At 38.8% G+C, this 21,707-nt stretch overlaps 1 protein-coding gene across 2 annotated transcripts in view; it reads left to right on the top strand.

The window, feature by feature from the left end:
• The window catches only part of Macrod2 (mono-ADP ribosylhydrolase 2), a 1,970,011-nt gene that overhangs the window by 1,791,126 nt on the left and 157,178 nt on the right, over nucleotides 1-21,707 (top strand). For both annotated transcript variants that reach the window (XM_063248672.1, XM_063248671.1), the window contains exons 9-10: nucleotides 294-375; nucleotides 16,891-16,935. In XM_063248672.1, the coding sequence (XP_063104742.1) occupies nucleotides 294-375; nucleotides 16,891-16,935 (127 nt within the window). The remainder of the gene's footprint in view (nucleotides 1-293; nucleotides 376-16,890; nucleotides 16,936-21,707) is intronic.

Here is a 21,707-nt window from a genome sequence, read left to right as displayed (position 1 = left end):
TCCACCAAAGAGCTTGTGGGTTTATTTATATGTGGAGCACACACACACACTCACACACACTCATAAACACTCTTTCTTTCTGTCTCTCTGTCTCTTTTTCCCTGTCTCTCTCTCTGTTACACACCCACACACCCACCCACACCTTGAACTTCACTCAGGTCTGTGAAGTTACCAGGACAACACCAAAGATCTATTTGAGGCTTTTCCACTCGTTTTTATTTGTTCTAGGACATGCTGTGGTAAAATACCTGCCACATTCCCTTTCATTTTGAGTGTTTATCATTTGCCTCTAGGTGGATCGGATCATCTTCTGTGTCTTCCTAGAAGTTGACTTCAAAATCTACAAAAAGAAAATGAGTGAGTTTTTCCCCATGGGTGAGTACAGCTTTTTGTTTCCTTTGGAATTGAAGACAGAAGAAGTGAAGGTATCACTTACTTACATGTGCATTGAGAGCTGAATAATTTTCCCAACTTCTACCACCTTTCCAGACCTCAGTCCTTCCTGTCAACTTGTATCAATTTTTCAGAGGCAAAAGAAGTGACAGGAGACCTGGGCTCTAAATCTCTTTGCCCAGGTAGGTCATTGTATTGTCTCACAGAAATCAGCACCCCCTCTGGGTCCCTCTTCTTCACCTCGAAAGTGAGGGCTCAACCCAAATGACCCCTGAAAACCTTCTTCGGGCCTGAATTGCATGCCCTGTTCCAACTTGTAATAATTGCAGTCCTCCTGCCTACGTGGATCATTGGAAACTGTAAGAACCCATTCATATTTGTAGTTGGAGTTGAAATTGTTCTTGCATTCCTTCCCTATTCTATCCAATTTTCTCTCCCCAAACTGCAGTGACTACTGCAGCACTTTCTAGCACAATCTGAGGAGCCAGTCACCTTATTTGACACTTCTTTTTTGACTTTAGGAGAAACTTTGGCGTTATTAAAGAACCTTGAGTAATGGATTTACATCGATTGATGTGCCATTAGTTGGATTGGGGTAATTTGAATATTTCCCCCAATTCTGTCTCTTCTAGACTATTAAGGATAAGGCTTGTTTAATGCCTTGTTATTTTTCTGGTGCCATTAAAGTCATGGTGCCCCAAATGATTTCCTTAGCCATAGTAAAAACTGCTTCCAGGAAATTTCATGTTACTGTGAACATTGTTAGTAGCTGCCTTTTTATAGAAATTTGCTGTGAATGTTCCATCTCCATGAGAAAGTGGCTTTTCACACAATGGGTGACTGTGGTGGGTGGGGAGGAGCAGGTGAAGGGTGCTGGTGTACATCCACTTCTTAAACTGTCAGGACCAAACAAAAGAGTGAGCCCCGCCCACTTTGACCAAAGTAGGAAGGGGCTATGGAGAACAGTGGCAGAAATCCCCTAGAGGTGGGCAGTTTCCTGTTAGTGCTCTAAATGGGGCCAGCTCATCTGGGGAATTTGAGGTGCTTTTCCCTAATTTTATAAATGAAAGGTGAATGTGCTGACTATGTGTACCTATTCGATACATTAAACTATTTTTCTAACATAAACACTGGGTAAATTTCTCACACTCATCTGATAAAGAACAAGGTTGTGGTTGCAACCTTTTTCTTCCATCTCTTTTTTCTCTTTACCTCCTTTTCTAACCTGTCATCATATTTTTTTAAGCATCTCAGTGCTTTACTATGTAAAGCATCATAACTATTTAAGAAGCAGTGGTTGAGATGAGCTGAATCTAATACATTTGTCTCACCATAGTCAGATGGCCCTTTCTGTTTCATTGCATCTTTTTTTTTTTTTTGCATCTTTTTTTTGCAACTTTCCTCTTGATTTCCACTATAATCTCAATGAAGTGATTGGTGCTTATAGTTACAAGTATTGTTAAAATGAATTGTTCAATATGTAAATAAATGGCACCTTTTTATGTTGTGCAGTGCTAATATTCTCACGATTTGTAAATATGACAGCATAATTTATAAGATTTTATAAATTTTAAACTTGAGATTTTTAAATAGTAGCATTGTGTTCATTTTCATATCTTCTAAAATGAAGACTTGTTTTCATTCTATAATAATAAAAATAATTATATAATTGTGATCCATTGATATCAAATCTAATCTATGTATCCAATGTTTCCAGTAATGCAAACCTAGAAATCATACTGTAAACTTTAGGAAATGAAAGAGTTTTAGGGGTCTAGAATATATTAATAACTATGCAAATAAATTAATGTTTGAAAAGTTGCTACTATAAATAAATTCAAAATCTCATCTCAGTACTTAAGCAAGTGAAATAATAATGAAATCATCCTTAGTTTCACATCAGTGCTTTGAAGCAACCATAATCATGAAATTATTTCCTGTGTATATTTATAACAGTAAGAACATTTGAGACAATATTTCAAATTCCTCAAGAACTGTGGAGCACTTCTGCCATGTTGAAAAATCAGCAATTTGTAAATTCTAAATATGCAATATGAAATAATGGCAATGTTTAATGGAATATGTGACTGTTACTATAAATGATATATTTTATTTGTCCTTAATTTGAATTTATGGTTAATTCATAATCATACTGTCTTTGATTAAACTATAATTTTTCCTAGCTTACCATATATTTCCCCAAACTGATTTATTCAGAATATCTCTAACTAGTGTTCATAATCTTTCCCAAAACAAAAATAATAATAGTTCAGAAAAAAGTTGTTTTTACATGAAATTAAATATTGTGTGGAGATCCTTCTTCTCAAGACTGTACATTTCATAGTTTGGAATCTGAGACGAAATATGTAAAAACAATGAAAATTACAGTCGAAGAGATTATACTAACAAGTAGGGCACATGCATAACTATTACCTATCACTTGCCAGATTGCCTTCCATGGGTCAGACATGCCATCACTTGGGTTAATCAATTCATCTTCAGGTAGCAGGCCCCATATTAACCCTGTGACATGGTATATATTGTCATGGTTTCATTTAATGTGGACTGAGGTCTGTCCGCCTTGAGAGTGGTTTTTTTTTAATTTTATTTAAAGAGAAAACAAAACAAAACAGAAAAAGTATAGAAATAATACATAATTTCAAAAAATAAATAGTAAGAAATCACTAGTTGATAAATTACATATTGTCTTCTTAGAAATAGTTGTTCAAGTTACAAAAGTAAAGCATACAAAGTGGACATTCAAGCGGTGAGACTGCAAACAGTTCTGTTCAATAATCCAACAAAAACTTAGAAATATGGTTATCAATCCTACACTCTTAAACATATATATCCTTTAGAGCACTTTCTTTCCCTCTCCTTTTTACATTAGCAATTACACATTTTGAGGTTTATTACTCCTACAGTTCTTATTTCTTTTTATACTAGAGACACAATATGATATTTATAAATATGATTCTTATTTATTTCACTTATGAGGATAGTTTCAAGTTGTCTCCATTTACCTGTGAAGGCTTCAAGATCATCCTTTTTTATAGCTGAGAAATATTCCACTGTTTAAAAATGCCACATCTTTTTCATCCATTTTGAGAGTGGTTTTAAAACAGACTGAGCATTCTCTCGAGGATCTGTGACCAGAGAGAAAATTAGGTTCCTGTGTGTGTGTGCAATGAAGACATGAAATCAAAATGCATGAAGCAGAAAATGTATTACTCACAGGTCCAGAGAGGTTAAGGGTGCTGTCGGGAGGCGGGGCAGTAGAAACCTGTAGGCAGCAGGAGCTCAACTAGAACTTACTGGGGGCAAGGACCTGCAGAACCACGCAGGACCACGTGTGTTATCCTTCGGCTTTCCCTGAGGGGTTGTGGATTGTCTCACTGAAAGTACACACACATGAAGGGGAAACTTAGAGACATGGCTTTCAGGCTGATGTTCATTTTGGAATGAGTGGGATGAGGAATTAGTGGGCCATATCACAAAAAACGATGGGGTCTTAATAGATGAGAGGGAGTAGAGTATAACAACTATGTCAGGTCTGAAAGCAGATGCTGAGGCAGTAGCTATTTTATACAATCCATGACACCCTACTTATTAGATACAGAAAAAGAAGCATAACTGATGAAATTGTGGCATTCAGCTAGGAAGCACCAGAATTATATTTTAAAATTAAGAATGGCATCTGTCACTGCACCAGAGATCATTGGTTGGTTTTCTCAGAGCATCATCAGAGAAGGCTGAGGTCAACTTCCAGGGTGTATTTGAAGCAGCAAGAAAATTCCATCCCTAATTTCATCCACTGTCCATCACTTTTCAGAGTTTCCATTTTTCTTTCTTCTAAATGCCTGTAAATATCCTCATGGAAACATGTCTAATTTGAGTAATATTGGTACCTCACCATGAGTCTGGGTATTAAATTCTATCCAGTCCATCCAGGTAACATGGCAGATGCACAGATTCGTGATAATGGGGAAACCACAGACCTTATAGCACTACTACAAGACAAGATAGTTTCCTTATATTAGCTTTCCTAGGGCTGCAAAGACAAAGTACCATGGAGCAAGTGGCTTAAACAACAGAAATACGTTTTCTCACAATTCTGGAGTCTAAAAGTCCAAGATCAAAAGATGGCAAAGTGCATTTCTTCTGAGGCCTTTATCCTTGGCTTGTGGATGGCCCTAATTTCCCTGTGATATCTTTTCCTCTTCTCATAAGGTCACCGGCCATACTGGATAAGGCCCATGCTAATTAACTCAGTTTAATTTAATTACCTCTTTAAAGTCTCTGTCTCCAAAACAGTGTCACCTTTGGAGTTGCTGGGGGTTAAGGGCTAAGTGTAAATGCATGAGTTCTGGACACAGCACAGGCAGTAACAGTGCCCTTCGTGGAAATGCAGCAGGAACTTCAAAGGAAAGAAGTCAGACATGATCTTTTTCAACAGTTTTATGTCTTGCTGTAGGGTGAAGCACATTTGACTTTTTCCTTCCAGATGTATTATTTGGAAGCAGAGGGTGGCAGTTTTATGGAATTATCATACACTTTGCTTGCAAATAATTTATAGTTACAATGCACCATTACGTGGCCTAAAGCAAAATATTTCTGTGATTTAACTAAAAAAAGGTCTTTGTTCTTTATATAAAAGGCTTGTATTTTTCAATGTGTAGAATTTATTGTGCACAATTTCCATTAAATAAAAAAAGTAAAGAAGGATAATTCCTGATCTGTGATATAGAAGTTAGTTTTTCATTAAGTTTAAGTCCTAATAGAAAACAAAGAGATGTTAATTTTTGATGTAATAGCTATAAAAAAGTGACAGTTTTGTAGCAACATCAAAGAATTCTGATGTTAGTTAGATGCTTGAGAGATCTCCTTTCTCCCCTCTCCTTTAGAGAAAGCCTCATTTGTTCACTGCAGTGGAGCCTAACTATACATGATTATACCCTCCAGGGAACATTCTGGACTTTTTATTCACAAACGTGGGAGAGGGGAGGCTACTGGTATCCAGTGGATGAGGCCAGCAATAGCAATAAGCTCTCCCCAGTGCACAGGATGGTTCCTTCATAAGCAAAGAACTGTCTAGCTGAAGTGTCTATGGTGCAGAGACTGAGAGATTCTGTTGCGTTCACCCCATAAACCATTCAAAACATAAAGTCCGTCCTTGCCTTTGGACTGGATGTGTTTCTTAATATTCCCCTTTCTTATGCCTTACCCAAACTTCTCTAACTGGATTTGGAAGCTGTATGTTAATGATACAGTCTTTACTCCTGAAGAGGCAAGTATCACACAGACTAGTTGAAAGGCAGTATTAGCAGTTATCACATTGGCTTGGTCATGGGACCCAGGAATTTAGAGGCAAGTACATGTGTGGAGCAGGATGATTAGGACAAGTTTCACAAAGAAGGTGGTCATTCCAGTGACCTGTAAACAGGCTAAATGGGAGCACTGCAGTGATGCAGAGTGTTGGGCAGGCAACATGGAGCAGGCAGGGCAGCTGAGGTTGGAGATGTTATGAAGTAAAGTAGGATGGTTGCTCATGTTTTCAATTTGTGGATCTCAGACCGAGAGATTTTGACACACTTCTAAGAAGAAATTAAGCTTAATACTAAATCTTTGAGTGAGGTAATAACAACAGATTCTATGCAGTACATCCTCATCTTCAATGATTCAACTTAGGGTACTTTTATTTCATAATAGTACCAAAGCAATATACACGCAACAGAAATCATACTTCAGATCTTAAAGCTGATCCTTCTGCTGGATGCTGAAATGCAGTTTTTTACTGCTAGTGTCAGGTAGCAGTAGTGAGTTACCACTCCCAGTCCACTGTGACATGATGAGGGACACAGCCAATGCTCCACAGTGGGCGTTGTGGTTAAGCTGGGCTCTTCAGTAGGTTACATAGGTTAAGTGCATTTGGGGGTTCAGATATTTTCAACTTATATTAGATTTGCCATAAGGTAAGGTGTACGTATTTTAAAAAGGATTAATTCACTTCACATCCTAGTGTTGGGCCTTTTAACAATCCTACATCATAGGTTCATCATCTGCGTTCTTGAGCATGGTAGTGAACAGAAGCTGACAAAGGCTAAGTAAATTGGTGAGTCAATTGATGAGTAAGTCTAACAGCAAAGATTTTCTGAGTGTAGCACTTCCTTTTATACCAATCCTGGAAACACGGTCCTTTGTTTGAAGTTATTGTCTGCTACAGAAGTCACAGATTATCTTTTGCACTACTAAGCCAGAGGCCTGGGAAAGCAGTGTCCCTCTGATCACATGACAGTCACATGTCCTTCCCCCTTCCTTTTCTCATCTCTTCCTGCACCAACATTTTACAGTTCCAAGAACAACAGAATACTGAGTGTTACAAACCACCACGATTATCTTTTCTCTTGCCATGTCCACATAATGGTCAGCAGACAGCAGCTTAAAGGCTGTGTTGATGACAGGGTGGTAAATTTCTAAAAAAATATTCAGTGACTAGTGAAGTGTTTGGCAGAGTCAAAAGCGTCTATGGTGTAAGTGGGAAAAAATACTGAATTTGTCATCACAAGAAATAGGTTTTGATACTGTTACAATCACAAGGTTTTGTGCACGGTTCTTAAATTATCTATGCTTCAATCTTGTTATATCCAAATATACCTAGGGCTAGCTCCAAACATAGTGAATAACAATGTAAATGAATATTCAAATACTCTAGATGAAGCATAGTAAATTTGAAAATATGCATATGCATTTCTAATTAAAATTTTGAAAGTACGTGATTTAGCTTTTGTGATCTTTTTAAAACACTTATCACAAAAAATATGAGATCTTAGTATAGAAAATAGATTTAAAAAATAAAGAAAAGCAAGCAAAGATCATGAGTTCAATCCCCAGTACCAATAAATAAATAAATAAGACAAAATAAAAATAAAGAAAACAGAAATCATTTCCTGTCTTATCCAGAGATGAATTATATTTTATTCTGTCTCCTGCTGGGTTTTAGGAATGGTAAATGCAGACAATTAGAAATTTGGTCTTACAACTTGTTTGTCACTTAGCACAAATCACGAACATTTTCTCATTATATATTCTTTCATAAGATAAAATTTTAGTGGACCCAATGTTGACCCAAAATCATACCACTGAACTTGGGGTTTATTCTTGCAAAATTTTTGTATCCATTTATTAGTCACAGTTCTAAGACACCATCTTTATAAATACTGGCATCATCCCTATTTTCAATACTTTTGTGACAGTGGTGTTATGTTTTTTAAATGCATACATAACCAAAATTCTTTAGAATTAAGGTCTACATCTAAACTGGTCCCTCAAAGGTCATGAATTCAGAAATGGGACTTTTGGAAGGCGAATGGATCATGCAGGTGCCATATTCATCAGAGATTAAAGCATTGATGAATTTCTAGCTGGCTGTGCTATTAAGAGGTGGGACCCAGAAGGTTTTATTCTCATCCATAGCTCCAACCTCGTCTGTGCTTCATGGCTGCCATGGATTGAGAAACTTTCTTCCATTATGCTGTTTCTGCCTGGAAGCCACCTGTACATGGACTGAATCCTCTTAAACTGTGAACCAAAATATACCTCATTTCCTTAGACTGTAGATGCCAGGACTTCTGGCCCAGTGATGGGTAAAGCTGACTGTTAAGAGTAGTGATTTTCAAGTGTTTTACTGTGTTTGCAGCTCTGCAGAGTTCACACTCATACCAACAGAACTATAATCACCCACTCCTGGCATTAAAATTGAGTTTATATCTCCATAAACAGTGTAGAGAGTTTACTTTCCTTCTACTCTCCTTAATAGGCCACATCATCATGTTTGAATGTCCTTGCTATTCTGTGTTAACTAAGGTAGTTAATGGGTAATAAATAAGCATTTCTTTTATTACTGATGTTCACTTTTCTTTCCAGTTACTTAATGTATCTCCAAATTACTTAAGTAAAAATAAAATATCATATCCTTTGTATATTTTATTGACTGCTTTGTGTTTTACTCATTGATTTATGAGGTGTCTTTATATGTTAAAATCTTTAATCCTTTCAAACATATGTTGCAAATATTTTGTTTTGTGATATCCTTTTATAATCAAAATAGTGAAAAAAGTAGAAAGATTTAAAAAAAAAACCCAAGGATGGAAGAAGGGAGGGAGAGAAGAAAGCAGGGATGATCCAAGAAGACAGTCTAACAGAAAAAAATCCTTTTTATAAAATAACGAATCTAGCAGGATGTGATGGCGCATGCCTATAATCCCAGCACTTGTGAGGTTGAGGCAGGAGGATCACCCCAAGTTTGAGACCAGCATAAGCTACATAGTGAATTCAGGTTCAGCCTGAACTACTCATAACAAGAATCTGTCTTTAAAAATCAAAAACAAATAAATAATGAGGTTAAAAGGCAAAACTTCAAACATGACCTTGATATTGAATCTAAGGACTCAATCCCACAGGAAACCATTTTATTTACAAATAGAATTATTCTTAGTTCTAGTCCTTAGACATTTCTTATGGAAAGCAGTCTGCTTCTTGCTTTATTGATATACAAGGCAGATAAAGTGTGTCCCAAATGTGTAGATCCACATTCTGTACCCCAGAACCTTGACTGTGTTAGGTTGTAGGGGAGAAAATAAAGTTGCTAGTGGAATTAAGGTTGCTGAACCTAAGATAGGGATGTTATCTTAGGCTTTCTGGATGGAGACTTTATAATCACAAAGACCTTCAACAGTGGAAGAGGAAGAGGGAGATGTGAGTATGTAGAATGTTCAGAGAGATGCAGCATCACAGGCTTTTCAGAGAGAGCGTGAGAGTCCTGAGCTAAAGAACATGGCAGCCTCTAGATAGCAGAAAGACAGGAAGCAGATTCTTCCCTAAAACTTCTGTAATGAACACAGCCCTGCCTACAGAGTGATCCCTCCCTAATGGGACCTTGTGCAGTTGTGACCCATAGAACTGTTAGGTAATAAATTGGTGTAGTGGTAAGTCACTAAATGAGAAATTAGTTTCTGCCCTGATAAAAATACTTATACATCAGTAATCTTTGAGTAAGTAAAAGAAATTAAAAAATACTGTTTATGCAGTCTGTGTTGTACTTCTCCTCCAAATGGTATATTCAAGGTATAGATCAACAACAGACTGAAAGAAGTCAGTATTTTTAATTACTTATGGGATATGGCACATTTGTGCACACTTAACGTGCAGATCACATTGGTATTTAGACTCCTACAAGACACGCTCCCTGTAATGTGACACAAATGAGTTTACTGAGACTGTAGGAAATGGGTGCTAACCATTTCCACTTGATGGGCCTCAAAAGCTACAAACACATTTTGCCTTCAATGAAAATCCAGTGAAGTGTTGCTGTAACCAAGCAACCCAAATGTGGGAACAAGCAGCAGGCGTAGACAGAAAGCAATCTGTCCCTTCCAACAGAGTGAGTGTGCAGTGAGTGTAGCAAATGCTGATAAACAGCAGAACAAATAAAGACCTCGGAACACAAGCCTTGACTAAGCAGAGCTTGATCTCATTAGGAAGTTCTGGCACATCAGACAGGACTGAATGCTCCTTAGAGAAGGGAGCAGAGAAGGCAGCATGCTGTAGACATCTTTAGAGAGGTACTGGCAGGGTGCTTTGAAAGAGCTTTCAAGCATTCTGTTCCTTGGTTTAGCTGAAAACACTGGGACGAATGCAGGGGAAAAATGGTATACAAGTGAATTAATTTCTAATATGGCACCAAAGTAAGAATAAAGACAAAGGTAAACAGTAGAGTGACTGAAAGCCCTCTGATCTCTATACCACTCAATGTAGGCACCTAACTTCTACTCCTAGACACATGTCTTAGAAGAGTTGTCTGTCTTCTTCACTGATGGTTCACTCCGTAATCAACAGCAATCAGAAGATTCTCTCTGTGCTTCTGCTCTAATTTCCTTTGGGGCTCATTCAAGCTTCTTTGATGGGTTGAGCCTGGTTACTGAAATCAGTGCATGTTTAAACCCATGGTGCCATACAAACCTCTGCAGTGCTTGTCATATTTGGTGGCTGTTATCCTGTTGAATCCTCTTATCTTCTGCTTTGCCTGCTCTACCTCCATGTCTGAGCTCAGCCCCCTTGGTTATATCCACCTGCAGTCTCCAGCTGGAAATCTCTCAGACATCATCATTTCCACCACAGTCAAACTAAATTCTAAGTCTGTTTGATACTCACAGCCTTCTTCTTCCTGAATCCCACATCTCAATAATTGACACTATCACATGACCAGTAGACCAAGCCAGAAGCAGCAAAACAACATAGTTTTCAAAGTAAGGCCTTATAAATTGATTTATCAATTAATAAGATCTAGATGCTCATGTGGCCAAAATCCAATTGGGAGAAAAACAAAATCATTTCACTTTACTTATTTAAAAAATTTCTCCCAGCCCCATGAATTATCTTGCAGAAAGTGCCTTTCACTATCTGTTGGATTAGTGGGCCTGGGTGTCCATCATTTTGCCAAAGCTGTTTTCTGTGAACCCTTTCCCTGATCAGTTGCTCTTGGCCTGGAGTCACTGCTTGTCGAATCTCACAGGAAGCCATAACGATTCTGACATCCTCTCTACTCCAAGGAAATCTTGAAAAGCATAATTTTTGCTAATAAAGTTTTCTTTCTTTGGCAACTGCAAACTATGCTCCTCCAAGCTGTTGGCAATGCAGTATTAAAAAGATAAGGAGTGTACAGACTTCCAGAAGTCTGTGGTGAGAAATGAAGTTTAAGGCAGACTCGAGAGCACAAAGCCACAAAGCAGGATTATGGAACTAGTAACTTGACATATGTGTGTGCATCTCTGAAATTTTGACAAGGGAACTGAATGATCTGTTTCAGGGATCTGTCTTTTTATTCCCTTGGGAGTGCAGAGGTTGCCGTGGTAGCTCATGTGAGTAATTTTCCCCTTTGTAACACCCTCCTCTTTCCACGCAACTGTATACCTATTTGAGTTAGTCTTCACATACACATGTCTCTCAGTCAGCCTCACAGTCCTGGCCATGGACCATGATGCCAGGTAACCAGCTGCAAGGTAGCTGTGTGATTTCAAAATCAGAAGGAAGCACACAGTATCTTATGAGGACCACAACTGTGCCTAAGCTTCACATGGGCACTTTTCACAACTGCTGTTGGTGGGATATTACAAGTTAATTCACCTCAGATGTCAGAAAATACGGACACTTACTGTTTTGCAAGATTTATTTCCAACATGGTAATAATAGTACCTTAGCCCACTGATTTTCAAGCTTTGGTGTGCATGAATGTCAGTTTGAGGCCTGACCAAGGCATTTCTGGATCTCTCCTCAAAGCCTTCTTATTCCACAGATCTTGAGTAGGACAAGAAAATCTGAATTCCTACCACATTTTCCAGTAATAATGATGCTGTTGACCCACAGTTCACACTTAGAGAAATTCTGTCTTGGAAGAAAATTCTGTAGTGTGTGTGTGTGTGTGTGTGTGTGCGTCCGTGTGTTCTTTCCACTTCCCCAAACACTGTATTAATTATGAGAACCTAAGAGAAAAAATAAAAGACACTTCTAAAAACACTAAAAATATTTCCTTATTCAAGAAAGTGTGGATTATTTGTTATCGGAAATGAAGTGCATCTCAGTCACTAATTTAAAATGAAAATCATGATGAACTCCACCTCCATAACAGAAGGTGAAATAGATATTACAGACCTCAGAGTAAGTCACTCCTGCTTCCTGAAGGGGCTTCTGGAATATATACAGCTAGCCAATTATTCATGACAAACTAGTTGGTTTTCACATTTTTTTATCAAAATGAGAACTTTAGTAATATTTGTGTATTTTGTGCAGAACTCAATGGGATAATCTGAGAGTGATGCTGTGACTGAAAACAGTGTCTGTTATGAAATTAACATCCAAGAGGCTTTTAAGAGGAGAAGGAGTTTTCTCCCCTGTGTGGCTTATGGCTGGGAAGAAAGAGGACTTTCCGGAAATGGCATTTCTGAGTACACAGAACAATGCAATCTGATGGATGGCTCTCTATTTTGCAATGGTATTTGTATCACTTTGGGTAGAAACCTTTTATTTTATTTTTGTCCTCTAACAAAGAAGTATGATGCTTGAAGAACTGCTTAAAAGGACAGCAGCTCTGCTCATGCTCCATCAGTCTCCTGCTTCCAGATTTTGAATGTCATGATTCCCTATCTCCATAGGCTATCATCTTTTTATATATATGGTATTTGGGGTTCCTGGGTTGTTGGGAAAAAGCTCTTGTTAGAATTTTCTTGCATAAATATAACTCAAGTGAACATAATTATATAGACTTATATTGGATTAAAGTAGATTTAATTAATACACTAAACACATTAGGCATTTTCCAGACCACGTTTAGATTTTGCTTGATTTTAATGTGAATAAGACAAAAATATTAGGGAATATATTTTACAACTTCTTAGTAAATTCCTGTCACTAAAAAATTTTCTTTCAAAATATGGTGTTATTCTGCCTAAAAGTGTTTTGTCAGAATAAAGTTTAAATGCTTCAACTTGGTGTATGAGTCAGAAATTGTCAGAGAAACAGAAACAAAAGGTATAGATGGAAAGTGTAAGCAGAAAAAAAATTATAAAGAATACCTCTTATGTGTGTGAAGGCTGTCAAGCCCCGTGATGCTTGGTGCGTAGGAGAAGTTCCAAGAGAGCTGATGGTATAGTTTCAATCTAAATCTAAAGGTCTGAGAACACATAAGGCCGATTGTACAGTTGTATTCTGAATACTTGCAGGCGTCAGTTTCAGAAAGAACCAATGTTTCTGTTTGAATCCAAAGGCAAGAATAAAGCCAACATCCAAGCATGAAGGCAGTGAGAGGAAACTTCCTCTCACAGCTGGGAAAGCCAGGTTTCATGTTCTATTCAGGCCTACACTTGCCTGATTGATCCTCTCCCACATTGGGGAGGGAACTCTGCATTGCTCAGTTTACGACTCAGATGTTAATCTCCTCCAGAAATACCCTCTCAGACACACCACAATAATATTTAGGCACCCTGTGGCCTAGTCACGTCGGCTCACAAAATTAATCAGGACAACTAGTGTGGAAGGACTTACGTGTGGAAAAGGCCACCGTAACTGTGATTAATGAGGAGGACAACTAGTGTGGAAGGACTTATATGTGAAAAAGGCCACCGTAGAGGAGATCATATATCTCCTTCCTTCAGCCATTCAGAGCTAGTTTTATTTCCTTGAAAGCCTCTTGACTATTCACATGTTTTCCCTTCTGCTTGGTTTGAAAACCTTATTTTGGTTCAACTTCCCCAAGTAGAAGATCGTGGAATAAAGACCCAGTGGAAACACTTTATTTGGGAGGTGATCCTAGGAAACATCAAAGGGAGAGTGAAGAAGTGGAGCAGAAAAGTAAAGAAGTTGAAGTAAGGACAACAAATTCAAGTTATAAACCAGTTGAAACCAGACACCTGGAGTTCAGGGCCAGTGGGGAGAGGGGCACTGAGGGATAGGTGTAAAGAAGTTCGGAATATTTTTGAATGAGCCCATGCAGCCATGGAATTGGGATCCTGATATTCCAGTCCTGCCAGTCGTTTGTGTACGGCAGGTCCCAGGAAGGTTTAATTCTCTGGTATTTGTTGAGTGAGCTGGGATGACCAGAGAATGCTTGCAGGCAAAGGACTGCGAGCAGGCGGCTGCAAGTCAGGCTGGCATGTGTACTGAAGTGTCGGCCAACCAGCAGGTGTAGACATGCAAGCCACATTTTCTAGGCTTCTCCTGTAGCTTCTTTTCCCCTGTTGCTAAACTCAGCTCACCCTTCAGGACTCAGATGAAACCCCATCTCCTCTGCAGAACTTTCGATGACTTCCTAACTTAGATGCCTTGTGTCATTTTCCCAATAGAACTTCTGCCTATGCACCAGAGGATCTATGATTTTCAGCTCTGATTGTTGCTTTACCTTTATGTATCACTTGTTTCATGATTTCCTTGAGGGGAGGGGTCATTATCCTATATCATCAAGGCCTAACGTAATTTTTGCATATGGTAAAGCTCAATAAATTGTTGTTAAAGAAACAAAAGTAATAAAATGACATCATAAAAGTAATAATCATTATTTAATGTTCTTTATATATGTTATCAACTATAGGAAGTTGCTAATTTTATTATCTCTGTTTTTCAGACAAAATACAAATATACAATATACTATTTCATGTTATTTACCCAAGATCCCAAGGCTGCATAGTTAGCAGTGGTTGGACCATTCAACAGAAACATCTTTATGGATTCCTTGGTATAAATACCACGGAATACAAAGGAACATAAGACATGGTCATTCTCATCATAGAATTCATGATCTGGAAATGGGCATATGGGAAATACATTGATAACTAGACTTGTGACTTAGTGGCAATAGTAGCTAATATTGAGTACTTATTGATGTTTCAGTAACTATCCTAGTGCTTTATATGGTATTATTCCATTTAATCCCTATATACTCTGAATAGTATGCACTATTATCATCCTACTGTACAATTGATGAACCTGAAACTCAGGAAGATTAAGTAATTTCTTGAAGATCACATGCCTAGAGAATGAATGGTCAAGGTGCCAATTTGCAGACCTAAATCCAAATATCCTTTAAGTTCATATTCAGAATAAGCTATACTAAAATTAAAGCACACCAAAAAAAAAAAAAAAAAAAAAAAAAGAAAAACCACTCTTCATCCAAGCCTGAGTCATCAGATGCTCTGGAAAGGCATCCTGGATAATTTTCCTCTGGTTTAGCTGCTTCTTGTCTGTCCCATATCTGCTTGCCTCCATCAGCCTTGGTCTTGAAGGATGAGAGGGACAAGGGATGGAGAAGGACATTGTTGGCATGAGTGAGGCAGGTAGAGGAACCCAGAGGGGAATGCTGTGGTTTAGAGACAGTAGTTTATACTCTGAAAGTCTGTAAACTAGAAACTTGGTTCTCAGTTGATGGTGGCGAGGTGGTAGGACTTTTAAGAGATCATTAGAATATAGGACCATCATGTCAGGAAGGGATCAGTGTTCTCACAGGACTAGGGTAGTTCTCAGGAAATCAGGTTGTTACAAGGTACCCTGGTTTCTCTGCTCTCATTTCCTCTCTCACCATCTGAATTCTTGTGCATACATTTCACTTCCACCGCATTGCCACCCTCATGTGACCGAACCAGAAACCTTCACCAAAAGCAGAAGAGATGGGACCTTCAGCTCTTTCACTTTCAGCCTGTAAAAGTGGGAGCTGAATAAACTTTTTTATAAAGTACCCAGCTTCAAGTATTTTGTGATAGTGGTAAAGCAGTTAGAACAGATATTGTTGACCTTGAGTGTCACCTGGCAAAGTCTAGACTTTTCTCATTAAATAAAGAGTAGTTTTAAGGCTGTGAACCAGATCAGAACTGTATTTTAACATTGGCAGCCACGTGTAAAAGAAATGGGAGTGGGAGGGATGCAAAAGAGAGAAGCAATTAGGAAATCTCCAAGATACCTAAAGCAAAGCGTAGTGGGAGCCACACCCTAGGTTGCCATATGAGCAGAGAGGAACAAGCCTAGAAAGAGGATAAGACTTACAGCTGACTGACTTTTTAGTCTCTGTGGGCTACTGCCATGGACTGGGGCTATAAACTGAAGAAACTTATTTCTCATAGTTCTAGTGGCTGGGATTCAATCGCCAGCCTCTAGATTGAATGACTAAGGAGGGTTCAGTTCCTTATGGAAAATGTTCATCTCCCCGTCTCTTCACATGGCCAGAGGGGATCTAGAAAGACTCTACATGCACAAATAGGCAAAGTGGGTCTAGGACTCTCCTCTGAGGCATAAACCTCACTCATAAGGATTCCACCTCTCTGCTGTAATAACCTCTTAGTCACATCGCTATGGGGTTAGGTTATCATGAGATGAAATTTTAGGGAAGATGGGGGGAGGCATTCAATGTAAGAGAGAACAATGTGTCAATAATTGAAAAAAGTGAGTGTGTTGTCAGTAGCACAAAGGAATCACAAGCGAAGTTTGAAAGCACATGGTTAAGTGTTTGGATTTACGGGTCCAGTAAAACAGCACAGTTGAGTGGTTTGAAATGTGCCTGTGTTTGACACGCAGCCAAATGATAGTATCTGCATTTACTCAAGATTTAGATGGGCTTTCATGTATTTAACACATGTAGAAAATGTGAGAGGCTGTGGTTCACAATTCTGAAGAATTAAAATGATTGATGTGCCCACATAGAACCTGATAAGCAAAACAAAGTATTGCATGAAGAACTTGTTATAAATATATAATTTTCAAAAAAGAAACATAACCACATAGTATTAAATTATTCTCTAATAAATATATCTTCTTAACTTCAGATGGTAATTTCACAGAAATGCATGCTTTTGGGCTAGACCTTTTTTTTTTTTTTTTTTGCACTTTATTAGTCAAGTTGGAAAATTCTGGTGTTTTCAGCTTTTATGCAGGTCTTTTTTTAATCTCCCCTTATTTTAACAGATGATAATAATGAAGAAGAAGATGTCGACATGAAAGAAGAATCAGGTATTAAATGTTTAATCTTATTACTTACAATAAGTACAGGTCATTTTTTGGTTAATGTATATCCCATATTTTTTCAAAAAAGACAAAATAAGATTAAAAAATAAAAATGTATGTTTGGTGTCATAAAATAAGGAAGCACTGTGCTAACTCTTCAGGCAAATGTAGTTAATATATTTAAATTGGATTTTGAGCTTCCTGATAGCTAAGGTTAAAAAATATAACATGCTGCTGTGGTTAATAGAGCTGTGTAATAAATCACCCCCATATCCAGGTACTGCAAACAACCACTTACTATCTTCACAAACCCTGTGTGTCAGCGGTTCACACAGCACAGCAGAAGTGAGGCAATCATCCTGGCCCACCACCTCTGAGGATTTCTGAAGCCTCAGCAGCTGATGGCTGGGAATTAGCTGGAAACTCATCCATTCTCTTATAGGCCAGTGATGGCTTCCAGCTACCAGCCAAAGCCTTAGTTGGAGAAATTTCTTGAAGTATTTGTAGATGACCCCTTTAGGCCTGGACTTCCTCATATCGTCTTTAGAACAAAACAAAACAATGAAGAAAGAATAGGGTCTGGGGATTTAGCTCAATGGCATAAGCGCCTGCCTTGCAAGTATGTGGTCATGAATTCGATCCCTGGTACCGACAAAAAGAAAAAGATTAAAAAAAAAATTTTTTTTAAAAAGAATAAAAATGATGATACAGAATTTCAAAACAAAATGATAGGAAGTTAACAATGGTAAACATATTGCATAATGTTATCCCCAGAGCACCTTGACCTCAAGAGTGAGCCAAGGAGACCCAGTCTTAGACATCTCATAGCACATAGCAGCATCCCTTGCACTGAGATCTGTTTTTTGCAATAGTCACAAGCAACCCACATGCAAGGGAAATAAAAATAGACTGGACCTCTTGATGGGAGTGGCTCTGCAAAACACGTGAGACCTACACTGTCACTGTAGCCCTCTATGGGGAAACATTTTCTACACAGGACATATTGTTCTCAGGATCAGAAATAAAGGTGCATGGTCACTTCTCTGGAAAGGTCAGCTTTGATGAGGGAAACTCAGTGCTTAACACGCGGATAATGTGTTAAGGAATCAATAGACCTGAATTCAATCCTAACTATATCATTTACTGATGACCTTGAGAAAGTGTCCTTTTCTATAAACCTTACTTTTCACTTCTGAAGGCAATAATTCTCACCGCACTGCTTTGTTTGAGGGAGTAAATGAGGTATCATACTTAAGTGTTTGTCACAGTGCTTGACCCACTGTGAAGATTCAATAAATCATTGCTTCTTTTCTCTCTCATTCTAACAAATATTGGAAGAATATAAAACTTAATTCTATAGTTAAGACCCCATAGACCGCATTTCAACAAATACATTGCTGTGGCCATTAAAATGAGAGAGATTTCAAAATTAAAACAAAGGTTCTTTTTGTGCTTCTTTCTCAATTCCGAAACCCCTACAAACCAGTGACTAACTGAGCCTACACCACTCCGAAAACAGGGAGTTCTGCAAATTCTGATGCGGTGGATCACACTTGGAAAGGGTTGGTGAAAAGAGGACTGCACCTTGTTAAATTAAATTTCTCTCCCTCCTTTACTACCCACTGTCTTCATGAAAAAATAACATCGGTTCCTTTTCTTTACAAAAGTTCACAGGAACAATGACTGGAGCATGAACTTTCTCTTCTCTAATCCTGCAGTGTCTAATTTGCAACGTTCCCATCATCCCCCCAAAAACAGTGGATTCAGAGAATATGGGCAGTGGACAGAGATCCAACAAGTCAGCAGCGGGGTGAAGGCGAAGGCGAGGGAAAGGGAACACTGGTGGTAGCTGTTGGTGCCTTACCCATGTCCCTTGGGCAACCTCTGTGTTACTATCAACTTTCTAAGGAAAGTTCTCACAACTCTGCTGAGTGCTTGTCTCTAGTCATGAAAACAAATTCAAAATACGAGGGAGATCACTTATCTGAAGCAGCCCTACAATCAGTGGTGGGCAAGAGCCGGGTGCTCAGCAACCCTGGAGGACATACCTGAGGCAAGTTTATAATGCAATTTGAGCCTCTAATACACAATCGAGGATGTGGAGTATGAGCTTCCTGTGTAACTCGGGTCTTTCTTGTAGTAACACGAAAAAAATAAATAAAAAGAAACAAGCAAAGTTAAGTTTTATAGTATTTTTATAATGCCATAAACCAAAATACTAAAATTGCAATTCCTACACCCATGTAGAATGTCTTAGTGTTAAAAAGAACTTTGAAGCCAATAAAATACTTCAATTTTAATGCTAATTTTTGTCACTCACGTGTCTCCTGCTCACACGAAATGTCAAGTCTTCAGTCATAGAGGTGCTGACCTCTCACCCTCCAGATTAAGAACCTCTTCTTGCCACAAGTCATTTGCCTATGTGCCTAAGTACACATTCCTATGCAGAGAGAATTGATTTCTTAATGATATTTAAGTAGTTATCTAAACCACTGAGTTATTTTAAGGAAATCATTAGTAATGTTAGTGCAGAGCTCACAAGGTTGGAGTCAGCATTTGAGGTTTGGGGGCATTCATAGGATCATCATTTCTGGTTTTATTTGCTCCATATTTCCTGAGAATTTTGGCTCTAGTATCTGGGCACAGCTGTCCAAATCATACTCAATGGCCCCAAGATGCTAAGCCACTCAGGCAGAGTAGGCTTGGAGAGCTACTCTCCATTTCTGGTATCTGAAAGCTGAAATCCTGGAGATTTGTGTTATGGTTTTCCAAAGCAAACCAGCTGGCCCTGCCATATATGTGTGCAGCCTGGCTTCATAAAAATCTCTGGAAGAATCTAAACCAGCTTCCCAAGACCATTAATTAACTTCTGCCCCCTTCCCTACATGGTGCATCTCTTCTCATATAAATAAGAGTGCTGGAGATATTTTTAAGATTGTAGTCCACTGATGAAGGACTGCTCAAGTGAATCAACCTGCCAAGAAATGCTGATGAATGATAGTGAGTAACAAATAGCTAAAACCAGTGACTAATGGGAAATTGACTCTGAGTAGAGGTCTTTCATATGGAAAGTTTGCAGATTTCTGTGGTATAAACACACCTACAATGGTCTTTTTCAGACTACCAAAATGAGACCAATGAGAACTGAAGACAGATGGTCCAGTGAATTGGTCAGTGTCAGCACACCCCGCTGAGCCAGGTTTTAATCAAGCATGACTCTGTGCCAATCAGTTGGCACATATGAACTCATTTCCTATGTGTGACAATTCTGTTATCATCAAGGCTTTAACAGCATGAGTTCTTGCTCAAATAACACAATGAGAATTTAAATCCAGGTTTATCTGACCCCTGGGCTCATGTTCATAATTTTCTCACATCTGTCTCGAGACTCTTACACTAAATACAGGCAGGCACACCTCAGAGGGTGTCAAATGAAGTCATATTCATGATGCATGCCCCCATGGGAGGTAAGAGACACAGGCTGGCTTCAATGCCTAGAATTCCTTCTGAAGTCCTTTTATTCTGGCATGGCAAATTCTTCCCTGTGCCCTTTCATTATCTTGGCTAGGCAGTGTTGACATCAGCCATAGGCTGAGCCAGTAGGGACAGAAAATCGGCAACCACCTGTGGCAGTGAAGATATCGTGCAGGGTACACATCCCAGGCGCTCAGGGGGCAAAACCCTGCTTGTGGCAAACCTCCCCAGCCTCCACTCTGCCAGCAACAGAGGCAACCTACAAAACTCAGTCCACTGCCCAAAGAGAAACCTGGGTATCCTGGAGGAAAAGCACAAGAAACTCCCCATGAACTCCTGAAAATCACATTGGAGAGTTGTCTCTGCTTGTTCACCAGTGGACACCTAGCACACCAAAACTCTGAGTGACTTTAATTCAAATACCTAAGCTGGGCATCAAAAATAGTACAGTGCTTGTGTCACAGATGATGTCACAATTAATATGTCTCCCTGTCCCCTGATAACCCAATGAACACCCTACAACTTCTGCAGAAATGAAGCATTAGCTCTTTGGAGATGTTTAAATATCTTAAAATGTGGCAGAATAGTTTTAATTTTAAATCGTATGCATTCCCAAGGAATTCCTCTTCAGTTAGGATATCAAGAATTAGGAATTCAATGCACACAATGTCTGTTTCAAGACCTGCTGGTAGGAAGTTGAATTTCCAGCCCTGGAAATTCTTCTGGGTCACAGTTGCAGAGGTGACATTTCAGGAGCACAGAAGAATCAGAGTCATCTCCCTGGAGCCCTGCACATGTCGCCTTGCCCATTTTATGAATCTCTCTGAGCTCAGTATTTGTGCTCAGTGAGCTGTTCCACGTATCTCATTTCTGTTTTTGCTGAACCCACTCCAAGGGTCAACATACATCTCACACCTGGTAACAGAATTGGCTGGGGGGGGGGGGTTGCTAATATAGTCATTGGCAAAATGTTTTCACCCTAGCCATGGTAATGACCTGAGATGTGACTGCAGCCACAGAAAACCTAGCCCAGTGCCTAAAACCTTTGCAGTCTACAATGCCAGTGTTTTTAATAGCACATCTATCAAATGTGGAGAGGGTTTTTTTTTCCTTTCTTTTTGTTCTGTTTCCTTTTTAATAAATGGGAAAACTGAAATGAGTTTCCATAACTCTATGGCATAATTTTAGAATCCTGGCATGAAACGGTAGCTGCTAAGAGAGGCCGAGTTGAGACTGGGTCCTGCTTTATCTTGACCTTAACAGCCTGGGCCAAGCAAACATAAAATTGAATTTAAGATGAAATT

The sequence above is a fragment of the Cavia porcellus genome, unplaced genomic scaffold, assembly GCF_034190915.1.
Source record: "Cavia porcellus strain 051 isolate PalLab524CR breed Dunkin Hartley unplaced genomic scaffold, mCavPor4.1 scaffold_5, whole genome shotgun sequence".
NCBI classification, from domain to species: Eukaryota; Metazoa; Chordata; class Mammalia; order Rodentia; family Caviidae; genus Cavia; species Cavia porcellus.
Note: the sequence above shows the minus strand (reverse complement) of the source record. Positions and strands in the feature narration are given on the sequence as shown.